This window comes from Hyperolius riggenbachi, chromosome 1 (assembly GCF_040937935.1).
Source record: "Hyperolius riggenbachi isolate aHypRig1 chromosome 1, aHypRig1.pri, whole genome shotgun sequence".
Classification (NCBI taxonomy): Eukaryota; Metazoa; Chordata; class Amphibia; order Anura; family Hyperoliidae; genus Hyperolius; species Hyperolius riggenbachi.
The window spans coordinates 477,875,093-477,900,484 of record NC_090646.1 but is presented as its reverse complement, the minus strand read 5'-3'; the positions used below and the strand labels follow the sequence as shown (position 1 = coordinate 477,900,484).

The following is a 25,392-nucleotide window of genomic DNA, read 5'->3' as shown; positions in this document are numbered from 1 at the left end:
CAGGCAAGGAACAGGAACATTATATGCAGTGTAACACTGGCCACAGTTATGCAGATGTGTCACTTAAGGCTCATACACACATCAGACCATAGTCTTTGGAAAATGAAAGATCACAGACCAATTTTACCCCCTTCCATGTAGTATGAGAGCCATACCTGCAATCTTTGCAAGATGCTGCACACAAAGATGCTGTAGACATTCAAAAGATCAGTATCTGCAAAAGATCTGTTCCTGCAAAAGATCCATTCCTGCAAAATGCATTCATAGTCTATGAGATCTGCAGATCATCATACACACCTTGTTTAACAGACATTCATCTGCAGATCAGATCCACCAGGATGGATTTTCAGATCTGCAGATGATTGTCTGATCTGCAGATGAATGTCAGTTAAACAAGGTGTGTATGATGATCTGTAGATCTCATAGACTATGAATGCAATTTTCAGGAACGGATCTTTGGCAGGAACAGATCTTTTGCAGATACTGATCTTTTGTGTCTGTACAGCATCTGTGTGTGCAGCATCTTGCAAAGATTTCTTTCTGATGGGGAGTTCAGCTCCATAGAAAAGACTGTGAAGGTATGGCTCTCATACTACATGGAATGGGGTAAATTTGGTCTGTGATCTTTCATTTTCAAAAGACTTGGGTCTGATGTGTGTATGTGGCCTAAGAGAGGTGGGTTATAAGAGATATTCCTGCCCTTGCCTATGGGAGAAAAGCGCTATAGAAATATTATTGTATTGTATTGTATATTGTATAATATGGTATGGGCTTCATGCAGGGAAAACTTCCATATGCTTCTATATGTGCAATAATAAGACCTGGTTCACACCAGGGGCGTTTCTAGGGTCCCTGGAGATCAGTGGCACCTGTGGGCACCAGGAGGGGAGATACATGCGGCGCGCGCAGCGCGCCGCGGCAAAAAATGGGCGTGGCCATGCGGTGAGTGGGCGTGGCCATGGGTGGGGCCAAATGTACATGAACTTAGCAGCGGTGTAAGCTACGGATAACGGGCCTGCCCATCGAAATATTGGACGGAGCCCCCTGTCCTTTATTTCGATCATTTACAATCAGTATAGGCATAGATCAAAGATGTATACGCACATACAATTTTGATTGGTCAATCACTGACCCCCAATTTCCCACCCCCGTGCAGTAAGTGGGCCAACAGACAATGAATTTTATGAACAGAGCTAAAATTGGCTAATCAAAATTGTATGTGTGTACCAGGCTTTACAGCTAATACTGTACATACTGAAAGTAGCAGGGATCAGCATACAATACAGCTGGTTTACAATCAATAAAGGCACAGAGTAACACCTTACACTGTACACACTGGAGGTAAATCAGCACACATGAACCATGCACAGTGCAAGCACTAGAGAACAGCGTATACTGTACATACTGTAGGCAGCAGAATTCAGCACACTGCAGCTAGCGTGCCAAAAATATGACGATCACGTTGTGTGGCGTGCTTATCGCGCCGCACCAAAAAATGGGTGGGCCATGGACCAGAATATAGGTGTGGTAACGGGTGGATACAAATTTACATGAACCTAGCAATGGTGGGACATCAGATTAGGACAGTGGTGGCGAACCTTTTGGAGGCCGAGTGCCCAAACTGCAACCCAAAAGTCACTTACCGGTATCTATCGCAAAGTGGCAACAGCAATTTAAACTAAATACTGTACAAACGTTTTAACTCATACATGAACATTATGGAAAATCCAAGTTGAAAATAAACTGTGAAGATAAACAATTTCATCCATCCTACTCCTGAAAAATGTATTCAATTTTTTAGAACCTCCCAGTTTTATTTTCTGTTTTAAAACGCAAAAAAAGTAGGTTTAATGCTATTGTCTCATATGATAAGGATTCAGCTTTTCCCATAGTCTCGCAGTTAGCAATCATGTGACCCCCAACAAGACATATTCAGCAATCATGAGGCCCCCAACAAATCAGGAGGCCCCCAACAAGACAAATTCAGCAATCATGAGGCCTCCAACAAATCATGAGGCCCCCAACAAGACAAATTCAGCAATCATGAGGCCCCCAACAAGACAAATTCAGCAATCATGAGGCCCCCAACAAATCATGAGGCCCCCAACAAGACAAATTCAGCAATCATGAGGCCCCCAACAAATCATAAGGCTCCCAACAAGACACATTCAGCAGTCATGAGGCACATAAATAGACAGCATTTCACATAAATAGGCAGAATGCCCCCTTAATATGGTAGCCCCCCCAAGTTAGGTAGTGAGTGACAGGGACCCCCAGGTTAGCTAGTGAGTGACAGGCGCCTCCAGTTAGGTAGTGAGTGACAGGGACCCCGATAGTGAGTGACAGGGAGCACCTTTAGGTAGTGAGTGAGTGCCAGGGAGCCCCTTTAGGCAGTGAGTGAGTGCCAGGAAGCCCCTTTAGGCAGTGAGTGAGTGCCAGGAAGCCCCTTTAGGCAGTGAGTGAGTGCCAGGAAGCCCCTTTAGGCAGTGAGTGAGTGCCAGGGAGCCCCTTTAGGCAGTGAGTGAGTGACAGGAAGCCCCTTTAGGCAGTGAGTGAGTGACAGGAAGCCCCTTTAGGCAGTGAGTGAGTGACAGGGAGCCCCTTTAGGCAGTGAGTGAGTGACAGGGAGCCCCTTTAGGGAGTGAGTGAGTGACAGGGAGCCCCTTTAGGGAGTGAGTGCGTGCCAGGGAGCCCCTTTAGTGAGTGAGTGCGTGCCAGGGAGCCCCTTTAGTGAGTGAGTGCGTGCCAGGGAGCCCCTTTAGTGAGTGCGTGCCAGGGAGCCCCTTTAGGGAGTGGGTGCGTGCCAGGGAGCCCCTTTAGGGAGTGGGTGCGTGCCAGGGGAGCCCCTTTAGGGAGTGAGTGAGTGCCAGGGGAGCCCCTTTAGGGAGTGAGTGAGTGCCAGGGGAGCCCCTTTAGGGAGTGAGTGAGTGCCAGGGGAGCCCCTTTAGGGAGTGAGTGAGTGCCAGGGAGCCCCTTTAGGGAGTGAGTGACAGGGAGCCCCTTTAGGGAGTGAGTGAGTGAGTGACAGGGAGCCCCTTTAGGGAGTGGGTGCGTGCCAGGGGAGCCCCTTTAGGGAGTGAGTGAGTGCCAGGGGAGCCCCTTTAGGGAGTGAGTGAGTGCCAGGGGAGCCCCTTTAGGAAGTGAGTGAGTGCCAGGGAGCCCCTTTAGGGAGTGAGTGAGTGACAAGGAGCCCCTTTAGGAAGTGAGTGAGTGACAGGGAGCCCCTTTAGGGAGTGGGTGCGTGCCAGGGAGCCCCTTTAGGGAGTGAGTGCGTGCCAGGGAGCCCCTTTAGGGAGTGAGTGAGTGACAGGGAGCCCCTTTAGGGAGTGAGTGAGTGACAGGGAGCCCCTTTAGGGAGTGAGTGAGTGCCAGGGAGCCCCTTTAGGGAGTGAGTGAGTGCCAGGGAGCCCCTTTAGGGAGTGAGTGAGTGCCAGGGGAGCCCCTTTAGGGAGTGAGTGCGTGCCAGGGAGCCCCTTTAGGGAGTGAGTGAGTGCCAGGGAGCCCCTTTAGGGAGTGAGTGCGTGCCAGGGAGCCCCTTTAGTGAGTGAGTGAGTGAGTGAGTGACAGGGAGGCCCCCTCTCTAGCCGCCGCCGCTCCCCCCCCTACCTCTCAGCAGACCTCAGGATCAGCGGCGACCCGACCAGATGTACGAGCGGGCGCTGGACGCACCCGCTCGATATGCGGAAGTGATGTCACTTCCGCATATCAGTGCGGGCGCTGGGTCCTAGCGCCCGCACGATTGGTCGCCGGCTCGCCGCCTGATCCTGAGGTCTGAGACGCGGCGGCGGCGGCTGGAGGGAGCCGCTGACAGAGGGGGCAGCGGCGGCCGGGAGATCCGTGGCACCCCAGGAAAGATTGGGGGCACGTGCCCCCCTAAAACAGGGCTAGCGACGCCCCTGGTCCACACTAGGTCCGGAAACGTATCCGTGGCTGCGTTTTTCAAACCTGATGAAAAACGGAGTCCCGGATACTAATGTTCAAAATAGCAGCCAGCCTCACCCAAGTAAAAAACTGATCCGTCTGCGTTTGCGGGGACCCGTTTTCAAAACTGATGCAAAACTGATGCACTTTCATCAGTTTGCAGTACGGTGGTACTTGCCCTAATCTTCCCCTGATCCGGACTGCAGTGTCCGTCCTGCAACTGTGTCTAGGGTGGACCTAGCCTTAATTCACAAAGAAATATCATGCTGTAACATACGGAACTATGAATGATAATGTGCGCTATTCACAGTTCATGTGCATAAGGTCTTCAGCCTCCTTTTCTCATTACGTGTAAGAATTCAGATGCACATTTTGATACGGAAAGACAAATATTTGCATTTTATGTGCATTTTTCATTTGGCTATAATATCTGCCAGTCTCCCCTTTTTCTTTACTTTACTTACCTGCCTCTTTTCCTGCTACTTCCCTCTGTCTATCAGTTCTGTAACCTCTATTCACAATTGCGGTCAATGGGGCGAACTCGATCCCTATTGGCTACCTAAATTTAGGTCAGTGGTCAAGCTGGGCTTTATGGGGTGGAATTTCATCACTGTGAACCCATGTGATGGCAAAGTTTTATAATTACTAATCTTGTTATTGTGCAGTTGTATAACGCTCACATGTTTTGAATAACTTTGCAGGGTATATTGAACACTTCTTGTCACTGTCCCTCAGAAGAACCTACAATGTAATAATGGCCCTACCATTGTGAAAGTCAATTGTCTCTACCATATGTTCTATGGTTATTTGGTGAGAACCTAATTTTGGATATGGTAGTAAATCAGGGTGCTCAGAGAAAATTCATATGAATATGGGGAGGACATACAAACTCCATGCAAATAGTATCATGGCCAAGATTTAAACTTGGGAACTTAGAAATGTAATGAGAGAGGGCTAATCACTCAACAGCACAACCTCCAATTTATGTGCAACATAGTTTTGTAATAATTATTAAATTATTTTGCTCTCTCCCAAGAAACCACAGTGAATGTCAAGCCTGTGACTTCTATGACTTCTATTTCACCGAGTTCCACAGAAGACCAAGACATTGGAGCAAAAACCTCACAGGCTGCAGGTAAAGCAACTTAAATCTAACATTGCAAATTGCTGTCTAGCCATATGGCTGTGAATTTCTTAATATTTGGAATAGGAAAAGGTACAGATGTTACATATCCCAAAGACTGGCCTGCTTAAGAATAGGTGGATGTAGTGTAATGCTGGGCATACACGGGTTGATCCGGTGGCCGATTAGACACCGGATCGACTCCCGCCGCGTCCCCGCCGCCGTCCGGATCGATTCCCGCTCGTCCTCGCCGGCGCTCCTTATCAGCCGCTCAATTCCCTGCTATTTTCTGCCGGCGGGGATCGAGCAGGGAATCTATCCGGCAGGTCATCGTACCTGTCGGATATTATCAATCGAGCCATCAGCGGCTCGATTGATATGGAGAGAAACTGCCGTGTATTCCCGGCATTAGGATCCTCTTATGGTAGCAGATATCATTGTAGTGTATACCAATGCACTTCAATTGCATTTACTACATGAGTACTGAGCTGCTGAGATATTATAATAATGGTACTACTAATGGCTTATGCCATTAGTTTTATGTGCATTGCTGACTGGACTGATCATCATCAGTTCTGTGACAGCAGAAAATACAGGATTCAGATAAACAGAGAGATACAGAGCAATCCAGTGTGCATCCACAGCACAATGCTGACCTCATGCAAATATGGTGGCTCCCATGATGCAGGCAGTGTCAGAGAATATTAATCATCTTTGGAAAACAAAGCTAAACACAATTTTAGCTTTCTTTCATAATGCACCAATTCAGCCCAGTGAGTGAATATGAATCCATGTTTCCAATAAGCCAGTCAACACTAGTGGTTTACAATTTGCAGATAACCCTTTCATTTTAGAAATCCATGTGTAGTTTTCATACATCTGGTTTGTAGATGGCAGTGAGCTACTTGCATTTCTGGTAAGATGATCTATACTGCTGTGTGTTGTTGGTTTCTGCATGCTGGAGACAGGGAGGAAAGTACTGCTCTATATAGAGCAGGGGTCTCAAACTCGCGGCCCGCGGGCCATTTGCGGCCCTCGATACAATATTTTGTGGCCCTCGTCGGCAAAAGCTTCCTTATAGTTCGCTTCAGTGCTCCCAAGTAATCCGCCGCATCCCTGACGCTAAACGAGGGCTGCAGAGCCCCCGAAACGCCCAGGGGGCAATCCGCCGGCATTTCCTGGAAGGGGCAGAGCTTTCAGCTTCAGCTCTGCCCCTCCTGACGTCAATCTCCGCACGGATCGCCGCCTCTCCCTGCCCCTCTCTGTGAAGGAAGAGTGAGAGGGGCGGGCAGAGGCGGCGATGCGCCGCGATTGTGAAATTCCTTATGCGGCCCAGCCTCATCCTGACTTTGCCTCCTGCGGCCCCCAGGTAAATTGAGTTTGAGACCACTGATATAGAGTGAGCTGCAGAAACTTGTAAATAAACCTAGTTCCAGTAATTCTACATGTGTGATTAATGAACACAGCACCATTCAGTCCGCAGAGAGCTGTTTTAGGCAGTTTTGGCCTTCTTCAGTAAATAGCATGGATTTTTATGACCCAATGGAAAAGAATTGATGGTGCAAACATAATGCAGTAATCATGAGTATTACTTTTATATAATGTAACACTTTTTGAAATACATGTGTTAATGATAGAATTGCTGAGATGATGAATTACAGTCTGGCAAAGCATACAATACAGATCTGTCTCCCAACTCCAATTTTTTTTCATACAAGCTTTTATTCCAAAGTACGGTAATAACATATTGTGAGAATCAAAATCCCTACCTGCCCACCACCCAAGTCACAGTGCAATGCACAGTCACTAGTAAAGGGAGCTGCTATTGCCTAAAAACCTAAAATCCTATTCTGCAAGTAAGAAGAAACAGTCATTTGCCACTGGGGAAGCAGTGAAACGCTGACATCAGTCAACTTGATAAGATTTTACAGTTTGCTTTGTTAACATTTTAAGTTTACTGTATTCGTTGCTGTAACAATCTCCTCCACATCCGGGAGATGCAGGCTCCAGGGAAAAAGTGAAAGTTGGTATCTTATCAATATTTCGGGCACTTTTTTAAAAAGGGAGTTTTAAATCAGGATGATACCATGTTTTTAAACAGAAGTCTCTTTTTAGTAGTTACACTAAAGTGGCACATCTATTGGTGCCAAGTGAAAATTGTAATTGTAATTGACACCCTTAGGAATATAGGGGCAAATTCACTAACTGCCAGTAGGATTAACATGCGCATTGTGTAGATTGTGTGAGTTGCACTGTTTAGGTACCTTGTGTAACTGCTAGTAAAATGTATGCATGCTCTTTGCTCATGTGCATTTTTGTTTTGGTGTCGGTTAGTAAATCTGCAACATATTCACAATAATTCTAGTTTTCATGAAAATGTCTTGGTGCACATGAGGTCACGTCCCTAGTGCACAGCATCTGTTACTAAGTTGTCATCTGATATCTTTGCTTATGTACCTGCACATTCTCATTTATGTCACCTAACAAAAAACTGTTTTATTTTTTAGACCATACAATTCATTCTTCAGATTCACCTGCACCTTCATTAATCTATACAAACACAAGTCCTCATGCTTCTACAGGTAATAGTCCTTATTCTAATTAATACTACAGCCCAGCTGTTTTGTACTCACAGCACTGACCAACATTGTACTCCATCAAATACACAGACAGATATGTTTTTTTAAATAAAGTGCTATGAAGATCTGCTCATTCTGCCCAGTAGGGACAATAATTAAATCAGATAGGATCAACCAATTAGATTTGTGGGATGGTAAGTAATTGGAAGGTAATTATCATTTGTTCGCATAAACCGGACAATTATGGCACTTTCTCTATTCAGATATGATTGCAAAATCCAACATCCTGAATCTGCAAAATGTTCTATTCCAATCGACCATAGAATTGGTATATATCAATTTTGGATATTTTGTATATTACAATTTTCTTTACAATTCAGTTATAAAGATCTGATTTACCACTTGAGGACCGGGCTCATTTGCGGTGATCTGTGCTGAGCGGGCTCTCCAGCCCACAGTACAGATCGTGTGGAGGCCAGGGCGACCAGACTTCCCCCCCTTTTTTCCCCACTAGGGGGATGTCCTGCTGGGGGGGTCTAATCGCCGCCGGCTACTTGTGGTTAGCAAGGGGGGCTACTCAAAGCCCCCCTCCGCAGCAATTTCCGCCCTCCCTCTGTTTCCCTCCCTCTCCCTCTTGCTATGGGCGGCATCTGATAGGCCTTCAGCCTATCAGATGCCTGCGATTCCCGGCCAATCAGAGGCCGGGGATCGGCGATCTCCTTTACGGCGCTGCTGCGCAGCAGCGCCGTATGATGTAAACACAGGGGATTTCTTCCCCGCGTGTTTACATTTAGCCTGCGAGCCGCTATCGGAGGCTCGCAGGCTGTTCACGGAGACACCCTCCATGGTAACACCACTTCGACCTGCCGATGCCTATTGGCGTTAAGCAGTCGTTAAGTGGTTAAAAAGATCGGATCCAATGAAAATATTGTACTGTTAATGGACACCACAAGGTTTCTTTCACACTGCCTCAGTTGCATTGCAAAATAATTCTGCATGTCAACTCACTTCCCATACAATTCTATGGACATGTTAATATTGCTGCGTTGTAACGGATTGTTGTTGTTCTAACTCTCTGCATGCAGGCTTCAAATTATTGTCTATGTTCAGTCTACATTGCAGTTCAAACACATTATAACAAGTGCGTTATGTAAAGTACACATTGTGAATCCAGGCTTAAAGCACATAAATAGTAGGAAAATTGGGATGGATGAATCTCCATATTAGCTGAAAAAAATGTAAATAAATCATCCAATAAGAAATGATTTATGTAGCCTACCTATCCTGTTGTTTTTAGTGTTCACGGTCAGATTTAAAGAAACTCTGTAACTTTAAAAAGTGCCCTTGAGGGGTACTTACCTTGGGAGGGGGAAGTTTCTGAATCCTAACAAGGCTTCCCCGTCCTCCTCCATCCCACGGTGGTCTTGCTGTGCCTCTTGTAAGCCACAGCTGACAATTTGTCAGGCTGTGGCTGGCTAGCGCTGGTGCAAGTGCAGTAGTACCTGCAATATTTACCTTCCCCGGCTCCAGCGTCGGCGCAGTAGCGGCTCTCGGCTCGGAATCAGGTAGAAATAGCTGATCCCAGGCGCAGTAGAGCGGACCCAACTGTGATCAGCTATTTCCTCCTGATTCCGAGCTGAGAGCCGTTACTGCGCCTACGCTGGAGCCTGGAAGGTAAATATTTACACAGCCGCTGTTCGGAGCAGCCAAGCGAAACCACCGTGGAATGGAGCAGGATGAGGGAAGCCTCGATAGGATCCAGAAGCTTCCCCCTTCCGAGGTAAGTACACCCTAGGGGCACTTTTTAAAGTTACAGATTCTCTTTAAGAGAAATGTTATATGGAAAAAGAAAATAATATTTCTGCTGGTTTCCATTACTGTTTTTCTGTGATGCTAAAAGTGATATCATTGGGTAAACTCTTCAAAGGGAGGGGGGATTCAATTACCTTTTGGTCAGTGTCCTTATCTTATCAGAAATGGGAAATTTCTGTTATTTGCATTTTGAGATTAGCTTGTTACTGTAGCTAACAAAAAAGGTGCACATACCAGTTAAAAAAAATAGGGGACATATAGGGACCTATTTTAGAAAAAGTTTACATATATATTTGGGGCACTAACTTTTTAGGCAATTTTTTTATTTTTGGATATTACAATCCCCTTTAAGGGCCCTTTTTCACCTCATGCCTTCTGATCCAATTTTCAGAACTCACACATTTTGCCAATTGCAATAACACTGCTGAGCAATGGTAGTCTTGGGTTGGCATTTCCACTGCCATTGCCACTATGTGATTCAATTGTTCCCCAAATGCAAATACTTATTTGTAAGATGCAATTGTATTGTAAAAAAGTAAAATTGCATGGAACTGCATGGAAACCTGCATATTAACCTTTGGAAAAGTGAGATTGCATCACAGGGCACTGCAAGCAATCCGGTTTATTAAATGTATAAAAAGCATACAGTGATTATGAAAGTACTGTTCCGTGCAACAAGAATCATGAGGTGCACATACCGGTCCCAATGGGCAGACAGTGGGGGTGGGTGCAGGGCACAGCTGCCTAGCCGGTATGTGCACCTCATGTTTCTTGTTGCACAGAACAGTACTTTCATAATCGCTGTATGCTTTTTATACATTTAACAATCCGGATTGCTTGCAGTGCCGACCTCGCATTGCTTTGTCTTCCAATACTGTATCACTTTTTGTGATCTGAGCACGCCAGCTTGGTTTTTTGGCCGACCAGCCGGTTCCATACGGCAGTACTGCAACCTTCTTCCTACGCACAGCACACAATGCATGTTCCCCTTTTCCTAGCATTTGGGATTGTGTTTTGAGATTTTCAGTGGAAATGGGCTGTAAAAACTTTAGGGATGTCATATTTTGCTATTTGGCTGAAACTGAGCTCCTCTCTCTTACCCTCCCCTCCTGAAGACAGTTTACTGTGTCATCAAAGGGTCCTTCAGCCTCCTGCATCACCTTCTGGGAGGGAGTGTGATCTAAATTGCCACTTAAAGAGACTCTGAAGCCTCCCAAAAAACTGTTTTTACTTTAGAGACATCTTTAGCATTAATGCCTAGCTGAAACGCCGCATCCCCAGAGCTAAACACTTAGGGCCCGTTTCCACTTGTGCGGTGCAAATTTGTTGCGAAAAAGGCGAAAATGAATTTGCATGCGGGTGCAAATTTTATGCAAATTCACGTACGATTTCGCGTTTCTGTGTAAGTATGTGAATTCAACCATGCCAGTTCCTGTGTGCTTTTACATTAATTTTTAGGCAAAAATGTACGCAAATTCGCATGGAAGATTTGCATAGCGAAAACACATGCAAATTTCCTAATAATTACATTGTATGCTATGTACAATCCCAAGGCGGTGTGCGAATTCTGATGGCTCTGCTGTGCAGATTTTTCCTGCACAGAAAACCGCAAAGAATTCCTGACAAGTGGAAACAGGCCCAGCCACTTGTATTGGTTATGCGAATCTGCATGCAGAAAACGCATGCAGATTCGTGATAGTGGAAATGGGCCCTCAATTAATCACCCCAAACTCCGTGGGGCAAATTGCAGGGCTCCTTCTGTGTAGAGGCAGAGCTTTGTGCAGTAGCTCTGCCTCTACTCACGTCAATCTGCGCTGATCTCCGCCTCTTCCCGACCCTCTCAATTGTATTTCACTGAGTGGGGCGGGGAGAGGCGGCTATTAGCGCAGATTGACACGAATTGAGGCAGAGCTACAGCCCAAAGCTCTGCCTCCCCCGGGGAACAAAATCCACGACCTGGAAAGTCGTGGATTTTTGCCTCGAGAGTTTGAGGTGATTAATTGAATGTTCAGCAGCGGGGATGTGGGGTTTCAACTAGGGTATTAATGCTAAACAGGTCTCTAAAGTAAAAACTGTTTGATGCTTCAAAGTCTCTCTAACCTCCATCTTACACAAACATTTGGAGCAGAATGTCCAAGTAACTAACACCCCAAAAGTACAGAACGAGGCCCGGAAGTTCACAGAATGGGGTAACCCAGCTGTGGTTCTTCTACAGCAAAAATACAAAGTAGAAGGTTTTTCTTTTTCAAAATATACATTGTACTTGACTAATAGCATAAATACTTTGATCAATCATCCAAAATACATAGCCTAATACACCCGGCAACGAAGGAAAATATATCTAATCCAAAACAGATAGCAGATATGTTTTGCGACTATTATTCCAAGCTTTACAATCTAATTTCTGACAAAACTATCATTCACCCAACCGAGGAAGCTATCGCATCGTTCCTAGGCTCCATAAACCTTCCCCAATTATCTCCCCCCCCAATTAGAAGAATTAAACTCGCCCTTTTCGTCCCCAGAAATCAGCAAGGCAAGTAAGTCTTTAAAACATAATAAATCACCAGGCCCTGATGGCTTCAGCAATGAATATTACACGACTTTCTCAGACACCCTTTCCCCCTTCCTTACGGAATTATTCAATGACATTGCTCAATCAGCCTCAATCCCAGCGGAATATTTAGAAGCTCTCATAACAGTTATCCCAAAACCAGGAAAGGCACCAACTGAAATGGGAAACTATCGTCCCATATCCCTACTCAATTCCGATGTGAAACTATACGCCAAACTTCTGGCCAATAGATTGATGAATGTCACCCCTTCTCTCTTAGCATTAGATCAAGTAGGATTTACTAAAAACCGTCAAGCTTCTGATGCAACCAGGCGCATGGTCAACATCCTGAAACATTTAGAGCTCTGTCGGGGGCCTTCTCTGCTCCTTACTTTGGATGCTGAGAAGGCCTTCGACAGAGTTCATTGGCAATTCCTGAAAGCGACCCTCTGCAAATTTGGATTTTCAGGTACGATTGTATCGGCAATCATGGCACTATATTCCGCTCCCTCTGCCCGGGTCAACGCAGCTGGCTTTATATCTAAACCCTTTAACATCTCTAATGGCACTTGCCAGGGTTGCCCCCTCTCACCCATTATATTTGTATTAATCATGGAAACACTAGCGCAAAAAATTCGCTCTAACCCCAACATAACAGGAGTAAAAAATCAAAGATTATACCCATGTCATTAGTCTTTTTGCAGACAATGTGGCACTAATTTTAACCAATCCTTTAACATCCCTCCAAGCTGTACTACAAGACCTCCAAACCTTCTCCGCAGTATCTCTATATAAATTAAACAATCACAAATCATATATCTTAAGACTAAATATACCCCCAAAACTTCATGATCATATATCCCACCGGTTCCCGTTTCCCTGGGCAGTAGGAGCGGTGTCCTACTTGGGCATCCAACTAACGCAAAAAGCGTCAGAACTATATAAATACAACTTTCTCCCACTCCTGTCTGCAGTCAAACAGGAATGTGCAGGCATGTCCAAAATCTGGCTCTCTTGGTCAGGAAAGATTGCCGTTTTCAAGATGTTTATTCTACCAAAAATCTTGTACTTTTTTCGTACACTCCAAATCCCTATCCAAGCCCAGTGGTTTATAGATATCAAAAAATGTATCAACTCATATGTTTGGGGGGGTAAGAAAGTTAGAACCTCTTTCCAAACTATGACATTATCCAAACAACTGGGAGGCATGGGACTCCCATGCATTAAAACATATTATCACGCCGCAAACCTAGACATGATTAGATTCTGGTGGTCCCCCTCGGCAGTTCAACCATGGGTGTCTTTTGAACGAAGTGAGTTGGGGTGCGACCTCAAAGACCTCCTTCTCAGCATCCAGATGGGCGCTAAACCCCCTAAATCCCTGTACCTATCGATCCAAGCAACCCTACGTTCATGGGAATACTTCACTAAAAACCCTCCTGACCCCACCTCCTCCATAGCAATTAAAGCAGACATAAAAGTCCTTGAACTTCTCTCCCGAGACCTTAATCTCAATCCTTGGGCCAATCAAGGCATAACTACCATAACCGACTTGTTTATAGGGAATAAAGTAAGATCCTTCAACTGTTTAGCACAGACATATAACCTACATCACACGCAATTATTTACATATCACAGAGTACTACATAGAATTAAAGGGTTCAAAATAACTCCTCCAAAACTATATCCCAATATTGCAACTATGCTTAACTACAAGGGCTACTACAGAGGCGGGCTGTCAGTTTGGTATAAAGCTCTACTTGTAAATACACAATCAGCACTTAATAAATATGCTAATATCTGGTCGGATGATCTCCAAATCAGTATTTCAAACCTCCAACTTCTCCAATCCCATAGAGCAATATCGTCCATCTCGAAATGCAACACACACTGGGAGATGGTACGAAAAATTTTATACAGGTGGTATATGACCCCACGAAAGATAGCTTCTTACACACCAGAAGCGACACAGATATGTTGGAAATGCAACAATCAAATAGGAACCTACATCCATATGTTTTGGGAATGCCCACTAGTGTCAGAACTTTGGAATGAGGTTGAACGCCTGATACGCCACCCTTTAATGACTTCCACCTCACTCCACAACTAGCCATTCTTCTAGTGGATTGTAATATTATCCCCCAGACACTACAACCAACCATTTGCCACATTATATTAAGCGCTCTTCACCTAATTACGGCTAATTGGAAATCACAGGAAAAATTTGAAATTTCACAGCTGTTAGCCAATGCTCGAGCTAACCTGCTCCTGGAATATAAAATTAGAGCCAGACTCTCCCTAGCGAATGAGAATTTCAACCCTCAACACTTCTGGTCATATCTCCAATCCCCCCGATAAAGACAACTATGCTCCGATCTACAAGTAGTATTGACAGAGGACTAATCTCACTATGGGCTTAACCTTAAGAAATATACCCACTCCATAGTGGAAACTCCTCTTGGGCTTATATGTATATACACACACCAAAACACACCAATTTCTATGGTTTGTCTCTCGTTGTCAGAACATGTTACTGCTATGTTCCCTTTTTACAGGGTATGTTTATGTTTATGATATGTCTTTTTCTAACTCTACCTCCCACCTTTCCATGTTACTCTGCAGTGTTACACTCAGGAACCAGCAAGAAACTGACGGAGGCTCTATGGAGCCACCTGATTCCGCCAGTTAATTTCATAGGCGGTGCTCTTCCCTGTCAGCCCTCAGGGTTAAGTAAATGACAGTTAAGAAGAGCATGATATACCCAAGGCATTATTACTGACACTGCATGATATGCAGATATAAATGTACATTCTTACTGATATTGTATAATATGCATATATAACTGTACATTCTCCTTGCTTGATATGCTATTTGTTATGCTATTTGTTATTCATTTTTTCCAATAAAAACTTTATGATGGAAAAAAAAAATACTTTGATCAATCTTTACACTGCCCCCTTACTAATGATGCAGTTATATAATACATTGAAGATTTTGCTCCCTTGAAGAGATCATCTGAGAATCCCCTGGCTTTCCATTGTTTATGTGTGCTTTAGCAGTAGCCTGTATAACAGCACGGTGGCGTAGTGGTTAGCGCTCTCGCCTTGCATCACTGGGTCCCCGGATCGAATCCCAGACAGGTCAACATCTGCAAGGAGTTTGTATGTTCTCCCTGTGTCTGCGTGGGTTTCCTGCGGGTACTCCGTTTTCCTCCCACATCCCAAAAACATACAGATAAGTTAATTGGCTTCCCCCTAAATTGGCCCTAGACTATGATACATACATAGACATATGACTATGGTAGGGACTAGATTGTGAGCTCCTCCAAGGGACAGTTAGTGACAAGTCTATACAGTATATACTCTGTACAGCGCTGCAGAAGATGTCGGCACTATATAAATACTAAATAATAATAATACCATATACAAAAGCTTACCATTTCTCGCTCTACCAGATAATTTTTTCAACTTCTTTTAAAACTAACTTTTCAGCACTTTGCAATTGAAAAACCTATCAAAAAGTAGTTGAACAAGTACTTTCAAAATAATTTTGAGTATTTGCTGGTGGCCTAAAAGGTGTTTTATTGACAAGATGTGAAAATATCACCTAGGAGAAAACACAGGAGAAAATGTGAATAGCATATGGGCCCCTTTCTGTCTGTGGTTAGATAACAGGGGAAGTATATGAGGTGTACATGACAGATAAGTGGATATAAATAGCATACAACAGTGGATGGGACTGAAGAGTAAAGGCGAAGATGAGTAAGAAATCAACATAACAGGAAGGAACCACAATAGTGCTGTGTACTGTGCTCTACATCCTGCTAATAAAGGGGAATATGTTAATAATAGTGGCTTTTAGATCCCCTCTCATAGATAAAAAGTTTAGGGAAATGTCATTGATGTTCAGAGGGAGGGAAACTCCTTTAGCTCCACCTCCTGTACTGATAGCAAGGTCAGAAAACATTCCCACAGGGGCATAGACAATGATAAAGATCTAGCACTGAGGTTGTAACACTTCCCCAAGTTCTTAGAATGTGTTTCTTGTTTTTCATTTTAATGTGTCAGAACCCATCATCACTACTTTATTCACAGAAAATACAGAACAAAATGTTTTGCTTTGACTTCAACTTTAATACATTCAAAGTTATACTCTATCTTTCTATTCCTTACAGCGCCTGCTCCTTCAACATCACACAATACCACAGTGGCAACCCACAACAAGGAGGACACTTCTTCACCGTACAGTGAGTTTTTAAGATTTTCAATCACATATCTGATTAACATATTACATATGTTGATTATTCATTGTTAAAGGAAACCCGAGACCATGAAAAAAAGTTATACACACCTGGAGCTTCCTCCAGCCCCCTTCAGGTTGATCGGTCCCTTGCCGTCCTCACAGGCTGCCTAGATTCTCTGCTACGAGGCTCATCAATTCCTCTAGTCATGGGGGAAACTGCACATACACGGCCTGGCCATGCGTCTCATCATGCTCCAGTTGCTGGGAGAGTTCTGCGTCTGTGCAGTACTACTGTGCAGGCGGCGCAGAATACTCCTGGCCATAGGAGTCCGATGGGGGAATGAGTGCAGCAAGTCTGCGCCTGCGCCAACTCGACCCGACTAGCGCATTTCCCAGGTCGGCTGGCGTAGGATACTGGCGGGTTTACTGGGCTGCCTAGTGGAGGATCCAGGCGGCCTGGGAGGACAGCGAGGGACTGATCAGCCTAAAGAGGACTGAAAAAAGCCCCAGATATGTATAATTTTTTTTTCATCGTCATAGATACACTTTAAAAGGAGCCTTAACCTCCTTGCCGGTTCAATTCCTCCGGCAATGAGGCAGCGCAGGAGTTTTTTTTTTGTTTTTTTAAATCATGTAGCGAGCCGAGGGCTCGCTACATGATAGCCGCTGAGCGGCGGCATCCCCCCACCCACTCCGATCGCCTTCGGCGATCAGAGTATGCAGGAAATCCCGTTGAGTACGGGATTTCCTGCAGGGCTTCCCCGGTCACCATGGCGACGGGGCGGGATGACGTCACCGACGTCATGGACTTCGGAACGTCATGGGGAATCCCGATCCGCCCCTCAACGCTGCCTGGCACTGATTGGCCAGGCAGCGCAGGGGTCTGGGGCGGGGGGGAGCGGCTCGGCGCGGCGGATTGCGGCGGATCGGTGGCGAGCGGCGGCGATCGGAAGTTACAAGCAGCTAGCAAAGTGCTAGCTGCTTGTAACGAAAAAAAAATTATGCAAATCGGATATCGGGATAACCGGCAAGGAGGTTAAAGGAGTCATCAAGGAAATTCTCCAGCCCCTTGCAGCCGACTGTCCCACGCTGTCACCTTCACCCCCTGCTGCTGTCCGGCTCTCGCCGCTCGGTATTCAGGCTGACTGCGGGGTCGGCCTTACTGTGGCTGCGCTCCGCTGTCAATCATGGCCTTGTGGGCCGCAGCAGTTCTGCAGCCCACGTGGCCATGATTGACAGCTGCGCTTTGCGCAGCCGCAGTAATACCGAGCGGCGAGAGCGGGACATCAGCGGGAAGCGGAGGTGAGAGCGTGGGACAGTCGGCTGCAAGGGGCTGGAGAAAGCCCCAGGTGAGTAAAGCTCATTTCTTTATATTTCCCTTATGACTCCTTTCATTGAGAGGGATATGGTGGCTGCCATATTTATTTCCTTTTATACCAGTTGCCTGTAAGTCCTGCTGATCTTTCTGGCTGTAGTAGTATCTTAATCACACTCCTAAATCAAGCATGCAGCTAATCTGATCAAACTTGGGTCAGAGCACCTGATCTGCATGCATGTTTATGGTCTATGGTCAAAAGTATTGGAGGCAGAGCATCAGCAGGACATCCATCAATTTATATTGCTGCCCTGTTGACCTTCTTCTTCCATATCTGTATCGAATCAGAAGAGAATCAGTGCTGAAACATGGCCGCCTGATCAAGATTAATTTCCGGCTTGGATCAATCTGGAATGGTGGACAAAGCTCGGTCACAAGGGCTTGATCAGGTGTGCAGTGGTAACGGCATTCAATATCACGACAACTGATGAACTCCCTTTTGAGAGGAAAAAATAAAATAACAATAATATTTGACCCTTGGTGTCAGAGAACCCAGTAAATGCAAACGGGTTAAAAATTGCCTAAAGTAGAATTGTTATTGTATGCCTTAGCTACTGTGCTGACAATTCACTGCTTTGGAAATGGCTGAAGGACAGATGTAAGGAAAGTGGAAGTGGTAGGGAACATTTTTCCAGCGGAAACCTTGGTTTATTCATCAATTTGGCTGACGTAATATGTTGCACCAGTTCTCACCTATCATAATCTGTTAGCCCAGGGGTTGGAAGAGCAGTATTGCGTGATGTGATGAAAGCAACAGAATGGGATCCAGGAACCTTAATTTAGCAAGAAATTACCCCCACTTTTTATTGAACTAACTTGTAATTCTTTATATGGTCCTTCTTTTCCATTGAATGCAAAAGTATTTTTCTCTTTTTTTCAGATTTGAAAGAACTATTGAAATATATATCGAGTGGCTTCCTTGTGATATTGTTGATATGCATTCTGTTCCTGGTTAGATGTTACTTTAGCAGGAAGAGTAAGTACAGTATTCATAGAGACATGTATGTTTCTATATTACATACTCATAAGTAGATACTTTTGTTAAAACCATCAGCTTTTAATAATTCTCATCAGTTGTAAAACATCATATTTATACAGCATCCTTTTAACCACCTGACGACCGCAGTGGTAACCCCCCTAAAGACTAGGCTCATTTTTCCAGTGCTGGGCTGTGTAGGCTTTTCAGCCTCCTGTACAGCCCAGCTTAGGTGCCCAGCGATCGGACTCACCTCCTTTTTTTTGTCCTTAAGGGGACATGCCGCCTGAGGGGTCCGATCGCTGAAAGGCTTTTTTTTTTTTGAGATGCCTCAGCAAGGCTCTCTCTTTCCCCATCCTCCTCCCTCTCCTTCCTCCCTCCCCTCCGTTCACTCCATTTGAACAGGACGGCGATCCGTCCTGTTCCGTCTCTCATAGGCATCAGCCTATGATAGGAGGGCGCTCCCCGGCCAATCAGAGGCCGGGGATTGCCGATCTCGTACAGCGCTGCAGCCCCCGGCAGCGCTGTAAGCTTGTAAACAAAGGGGATTCCTTTCCCCTTACGTTTACAAGCAGCCTGCTAGCCACGATTGGCGGCTAGCAGGCTATTCATGGAACTCCGTTCCGTGAAGCGGCAGGGTACGATCGCGCATGCGCGCGGCCATTCCCTGGGAAATTGCAGCCCCAGGACTTGACGCCAATTGGCGTTAGGCGGTCCTGGGGCTGCCGCCGCGGTCACGCCCATTGCCATGAGGCGGTCCTTAAGTAGTTAAAGGACAACCGAGGTGACATGTGACATGATCAGATAGACATGTGTATGTACAGTGCCTAGCACACAAATGACTATGCTGTATTCCTTTTTTCTTTCTCTACCCGAAAACGTTAAACATCAGGTATCCAAGTGACAGTTTTTGCCCGGGTCGGGACTGCGTTGGACTGGGTCAGACTATAGCATAACCCTTACTGATGAGTAATTACAGCTAAAAAACACTTTCCTGTCAGTAAATGGCTTCTGAAAGCAGGAAAGAGATACAAAGGGTCAATAAATAATTCATAGATTTTAGCTCTGGCATACTTCAATGCATGTGTCATTGAGCAGAGACAATATAACAGTAAAACTTAAAAACTAGATTTAAATATAAAATAAAACTGTGGGATATCTAAACAGTCATTTTTAGGAGGAAGATGATATATACAATTGTTTATCTCATCAGTTTATTTTCACCTCGGATGTCCTTTAAGAATTGCACTGAATTCCAATATGACAAGTATTACACATATTTGCATCCAATCAATAAACTAGTCAGTATTATAAAGTTCCATGCCTACCGCACATTACACCTTTTCACAGCTTCTTCAGAGGCCCAGTGGCCTACATCCACTAGTTTTACATCAGTACCATTATGAGTGGCAACAGAATCTTAAAGTGTACCTGAAGTGACATGTGACATAATGAAAAAAACAGGAGGTACATATAGTACAAATCCTACTAAAGACTTGTTCATTACAAGGTTTAATAAATCAAGTCAGATTACAGCAGTAGCTGTCTTCAAGTAACTGGAAGCCAAAACACTTGTATCTGACACAATCTTGATAACAGGACAATGCTAAAAAGTCCAGTGGGTCATTATGTCTCTATGTGGGAGCGGAATAAATAAGGTTTTATATCACACTGACATGACTACTGTTTGCATTTTAGAATTTTAACTTAAACCCTTAAATGCTATTTGTCATCATATACTGTAAAGGTTCATACACACCTACCAACAATCTGTCCAACTGTCTTCCAAACTTGTCTGTTGGAAGATAAGTTGGGTGTGTGTACGGCTGACAAACCACTAGATGACCAACTGATAACAGGTTGTTTACCAGAATCAACTGTTGGATCAATCTGACCAACTATCATGCAGGTTGAACACGTGTACTGTTCAAGTTTTTGAACAACTTTGTTGTTTTCGAATGCAGACATGTGAGCAGTTTGTCGTTTAGCTTGCACGCATAGTATTTAAGTGAGTTGGTTGTTTAGTTGGTTGGCACGTGTGTACGTACTTGTCAGGTAGACAACTTGTTGTGTGGTTGGTCATGTTGTGCGGTGAGTCGTGCATAAATTTGGATGTGTGTATGAGCCTTAAGACCATCACCTCATCTTCCTTACCAGAGTCAGTGAGTCAGTGGGTCAGTGGCACTGGGAGGTGCAGATTCTGTTCATCCATGCCTATAATCCCTTATTGCATACAATTTACATTAAGAAGATGCAGGCAGTAGGTGTAGGGTAACACACTTGCTGTTGATTTATGATTCTGCAAGTGGAATAAGGAAGCACATGTTTTTAATACATATAATAAATATATATTATATAACTGAAAATAAAAATGTGATAATATTTTCTTTGGTACTGATCTTCTAGTAAGTATCCATACTACACAACCAATTCATTATATCATATTTTTTTTCGCTTCAATGTCTCTTTAAGCCATAGGTGAGAAGGGATGTGTGTGGCAAACTAAAGCTTGCTTGAAAGGAATACTATCAATGCCCACGTGTTCTAAAATGACAATGTACAAATAATGTCTAAGTAGCTGTGTAAGTATTTTCCTACTGTTCATGTTAAATATCAGAGGCAAAAGCTGTAATTTATTGAGGGTAGGATTTAGCTATATTGAGACAAATCAATTGCAGAAGGGGTGTCTGCTTCAATGCACAGCCAGAGTTGCATATCAGACTACAGAGTATTTTTCTCTGAAAGCAAAAACAGTATGAAAAGCTGTGACAAAAGCTGTGAGCTTTCTCTCTCTCTCACACACAGAGTTACACACAGGGTTAAGCAGTAGTGTACACAGGGTTAACTGATCAAGTGTGAGGGGAATTTCCCCTCTCCTCATGGCTCATTCTGCCATCAGTTTTGGCATCAGTAAAGTTTGAAAGTATTTTGATAAGAGAAAACAAAGAGGTTGCCAGTGAAATGTATACACCAGTACTTAGCAGCACTTCGCAAACCATTCCTATCTCAATCGAAAAAAAATATGTTTTTGAGTATTCCTTTAAGTAATAGAATTTAGTCATACATAGGTGTAGAGGTGAACTCTATTTTTTTCTGAAAAACCAATAAAGTCAAAAGATTAAATTATTAACCTTTTTCCTTTTGTTTTATCAGGAAGCAAAGCAAAGCCAGTGAAAGCACCCTTTGTAAGTAATTTGTTCATCTTTGATGGTTGCTAATATTATTATTAAAGGTTTTTTTATATAATATTTTCTGCAGTGCTTTACAGACTTCTTTGCTCAGTTCATGTCCCCAAAGATAGACTTGTATGGTGCAACATTTTTGATCAAGTAGATGCTCTATTTGATAAAGTAGTAGATCTTTAAAAAAAAAAAAACATTGGCTGAAACTCAACTGGGAAAGCCCATTTTGTTTTTATATCATTGAAGTATAGGGATTTACAGAATTGATAAGTATCATAATCATTGTCTGCTCCCCCTATCACAATCCAGGTACAATTTTAAATGAAGTCAGTTAACCGAGTTTGAGGAAACTGGAGTGCTCAGTGAAATCCACTCAGACACAGGAAGAACATGTGAATACTGTCCTCCTGATGAGATTAAAACCTGGGACTCTATATATAGTGATGGCACTTTTCCCACAATACGTTAAGCAGTTTACATCACTGGCTGTCTCTCACCTTATATGCCTACCACAGACTAAAGTCTATTTTTAGGTTGAATGGGAGCCCATTAAGCAACCAGTATGTGTTCTTTTGAAAGTTGTTTGAGGATACCAGAGCAAATACACAACTTTTGCTGGTATGCAAACCTAGAACTCAGGTAGTGCAAGACAAAAGTGTAATTTGCTTGTCAGCTTGTCACAAGGGCCAGGGTAAGAAACGGACCCTGATTCTTATCCTATGAATTCCCTCTATTTTCTGTTATTATTTTTTTTGTAATGTAACATTTATATTACTTTTCTCATATTTGTAGGACGTTTTTGCTTGTTGTGTGCTTAAAAGGTTTTCTATAGATAAGGTAATGAAAATATATGGGGGTGTAGAGACTAAATACCAGTAAAATGTTACCAAGCATTATGCAAACTATGCACCGCATGTTACACGTTATGCACGCTTCATATAAATATTACTGTTATTTAGTGAATACACCATAAGGAGAGATTATTCATGAGATAAGGATTTCTGCATCAGGCCTATATTCATACATCAGATATTCATATCTGTATAAAACATGTTATTGTCTATATATAATGTTATAATTGACTGTAAAATATTATTTTGATAGTTTTTATCAAAACAGGAAAAAGGATGCTTCCATAGGCTCCCATTATAAAAGCCACAATTTGGGCATTGGAAGGAAATTTGGGCACAGAGGCACCCGATAAAATAGCACCCTAACAAGCAGCTGAAATGTTTTGTTTCTTTAAAGAAAAATTAGCCAATTGGGTCTAGTGGATTATATAGTAAAGCTGAATTTATAAGAGCCAGGCTCCAGTTTTGTAATCAGCCACAACATCAAACTCGAGGAAATGTACTACCAGTAAAGCTGTTTTAATACTGGAATAAACTAAATAATTACAGTTGATCACAGGTGGAAACCAACTGGTTTAGTGTGAAGTGGAGAAGGTGATTTTGTATACCTGAGGTTTGCAAATGTTTTTAGGAGGGGGTGATTTTTTTTTATTGCTTTCATATCCTTCACTTTGTTGTTATACATTGCACTGGGTAAATACAGTTGGAAAATATAGTTGTGTGTGTGCTTGTTTTCATTTCACACTGCAAGGCAACAAAATGAGAAAAAAATTTCATGGGGGATGTTGTTGATTCCTTTCTATACTCAGTGTTTTCTACTAGATCAGAGAGATTACTTAAAAATCATTGTAAGACAGAGAATGGGAGGATTATTTTTTCAGTGAATACAAGTATGCCTCCCAGCTATCTGTTGCCTCCTACCCAAGTGTAAAAGGGGTCCTCAGGTGATGTGACCAGAGCCCAATTAGAGAAGAACCTTTGGCTTCCACCATGTGTTTCCTCAAAGATCCCCAGTGGGGCAGTTTTTATTTTATATGTATGCAACCTTTGGTAGATACACCTGCATTAAAACTTCTCTAAACATAACATGCCCTAACGTATTATTTCATATATCAATCATTGAATAGTATTGCAGATTACTTTTTAACAAATATCTCCTTTTTTCTGTTAGTGGGTGAATGCAAATTTTAGGGAATCACGGAAGACTAATCATGCACCAGAAAGGGCCATGAGTCTGCAGGGTAAAGAAGAGGTGCACATATACACAGAGATTGATGAGAATCCTCCTTTACCGAAGACCATGTCACCTTCAAAGCGTTCAGCCTCCCTGGGATGTTTGCTTGACTTGGCACCACTAGGAGGACAAGGATACTCCACTGTGGAGGCGGTGAATCCTGTGCCTTTTGCTTATTCTTCAATGGTGTTACCAAAGTCTTTACCAACTTCCAAGCCACGCCGTGGTCCTAAACAGCTTGCAAATTCATGTTCCTCTGTAAAATGATTCTGTATTATTTTAGCTGATTGGTACTTTGCATGATTTGATTGGCTTGCTGCTCAAATGAGAATTTGTCATATGATGATGATGTAATATGGCATTTAAGTTAGTAATATTATTATGCTGTTGCCACCTTCTCCATCAGAAGGCAAGGGTTTTGTAGTGAAGGTCATGAGCTGACTTTCATTATAAATTCAGTATCTTGAGCCTCTAAAGGTACTACTTGTAGTTTTCATTGTAGATTTGCTTTAATCACTTGTATTATATTGTTAGTTTATATTGCTTGTCTCTGTTACAGCCTTTTTTGCGTGAAGGCCAAAAGGTCTGATTCACTAAGGTTCTCCAAGATATTTATTCATTATGTATTGAAGGCAGACATGCTTTGACTCTCTGTCTGTGTCGAGCTGATTCTCCACAGTCAGAGAATGTGTCACATTCCTCACTTGATACATTTAAAGTGGATCCGAGGTGAACTTTTACTCATTGCATAATTGTGTTCCTTTCCTATTGTTTATAAGCATTCCTCAAGCCAAATACTTTTTTGTTTTTGTTTTAATACTCGAATTCCCTATAAACTAAATAAACCACGCCCACAGTAGCAAGGGCTCATGGGAGCTCAATCTGGGCAGGTGGAGGAGGAGGTGTTACTAGCCATTGATTTCAGAGGCAGAGGGGAGGAGGGAGGAGGGGGGATTAGGTTTTTTCACAGGCTGAGTGCTCAAGATACAGATAAGCCTACCTCTGTGTAATGTTTACAAACAACATGGCTGCTGTCATTGTATCACAGGAAGAAATAATAATTTTCTATTAAAGCTGTTTGCAGCTAGATTTGCTGTGTAAAATATCTAAACTTTAGATAAGATATATAGACAAGTTACTTGTTATAGTTATTTTTTCATCTCGGATCCGCTTTAAGTAAACATAAGATAACATAATCTACAACTTCGGATGTGTCCACATTTCACTGCACTGAACTTTCAAGCTCTGTGTGTAACCCTTCGAATGCTGGTCTAGTAAAAAAAATGCAGGTTGCATATAATATGCTGTATATTGTTTTTCCCTGGTACCCATTCAGTCAGTGGGTTAATGTAGGACTAAAGGCACATTTGAATTTAAACTTCTTTGTTTATGTCTGATACTTTTTCCTATGTTGGTATGGTTTAACACAAGTGTGACACACCTTCAAGTATTATAAGAGTTATCTTGTACACCATCTCTGTGGCATTTGACAACAATATGCCTAAGTGCTGAATTTGTTTATATATCATCTGTATTTATTTTA

The 25,392-nt window shown here is 43.3% G+C and overlaps 1 protein-coding gene across 1 annotated transcript in view; it reads left to right on the top strand.

The window, feature by feature from the left end:
- Window positions 1–24,745, top strand: part of LOC137554661 (uncharacterized) — a 109,118-nt gene extending 84,373 nt beyond the window's left edge. Inside the window, exons 6-11 of the mRNA XM_068271514.1 lie at window positions 4,958–5,056; window positions 7,552–7,626; window positions 16,164–16,235; window positions 18,487–18,582; window positions 21,736–21,767; window positions 23,787–24,745. Coding sequence (XP_068127615.1) covers window positions 4,958–5,056; window positions 7,552–7,626; window positions 16,164–16,235; window positions 18,487–18,582; window positions 21,736–21,767; window positions 23,787–24,116 — 704 coding nt within the window. The 3' untranslated portion in view covers window positions 24,117–24,745. The remainder of the gene's footprint in view (window positions 1–4,957; window positions 5,057–7,551; window positions 7,627–16,163; window positions 16,236–18,486; window positions 18,583–21,735; window positions 21,768–23,786) is intronic.
- Window positions 24,746–25,392: the final 647 nt, after the last annotated feature.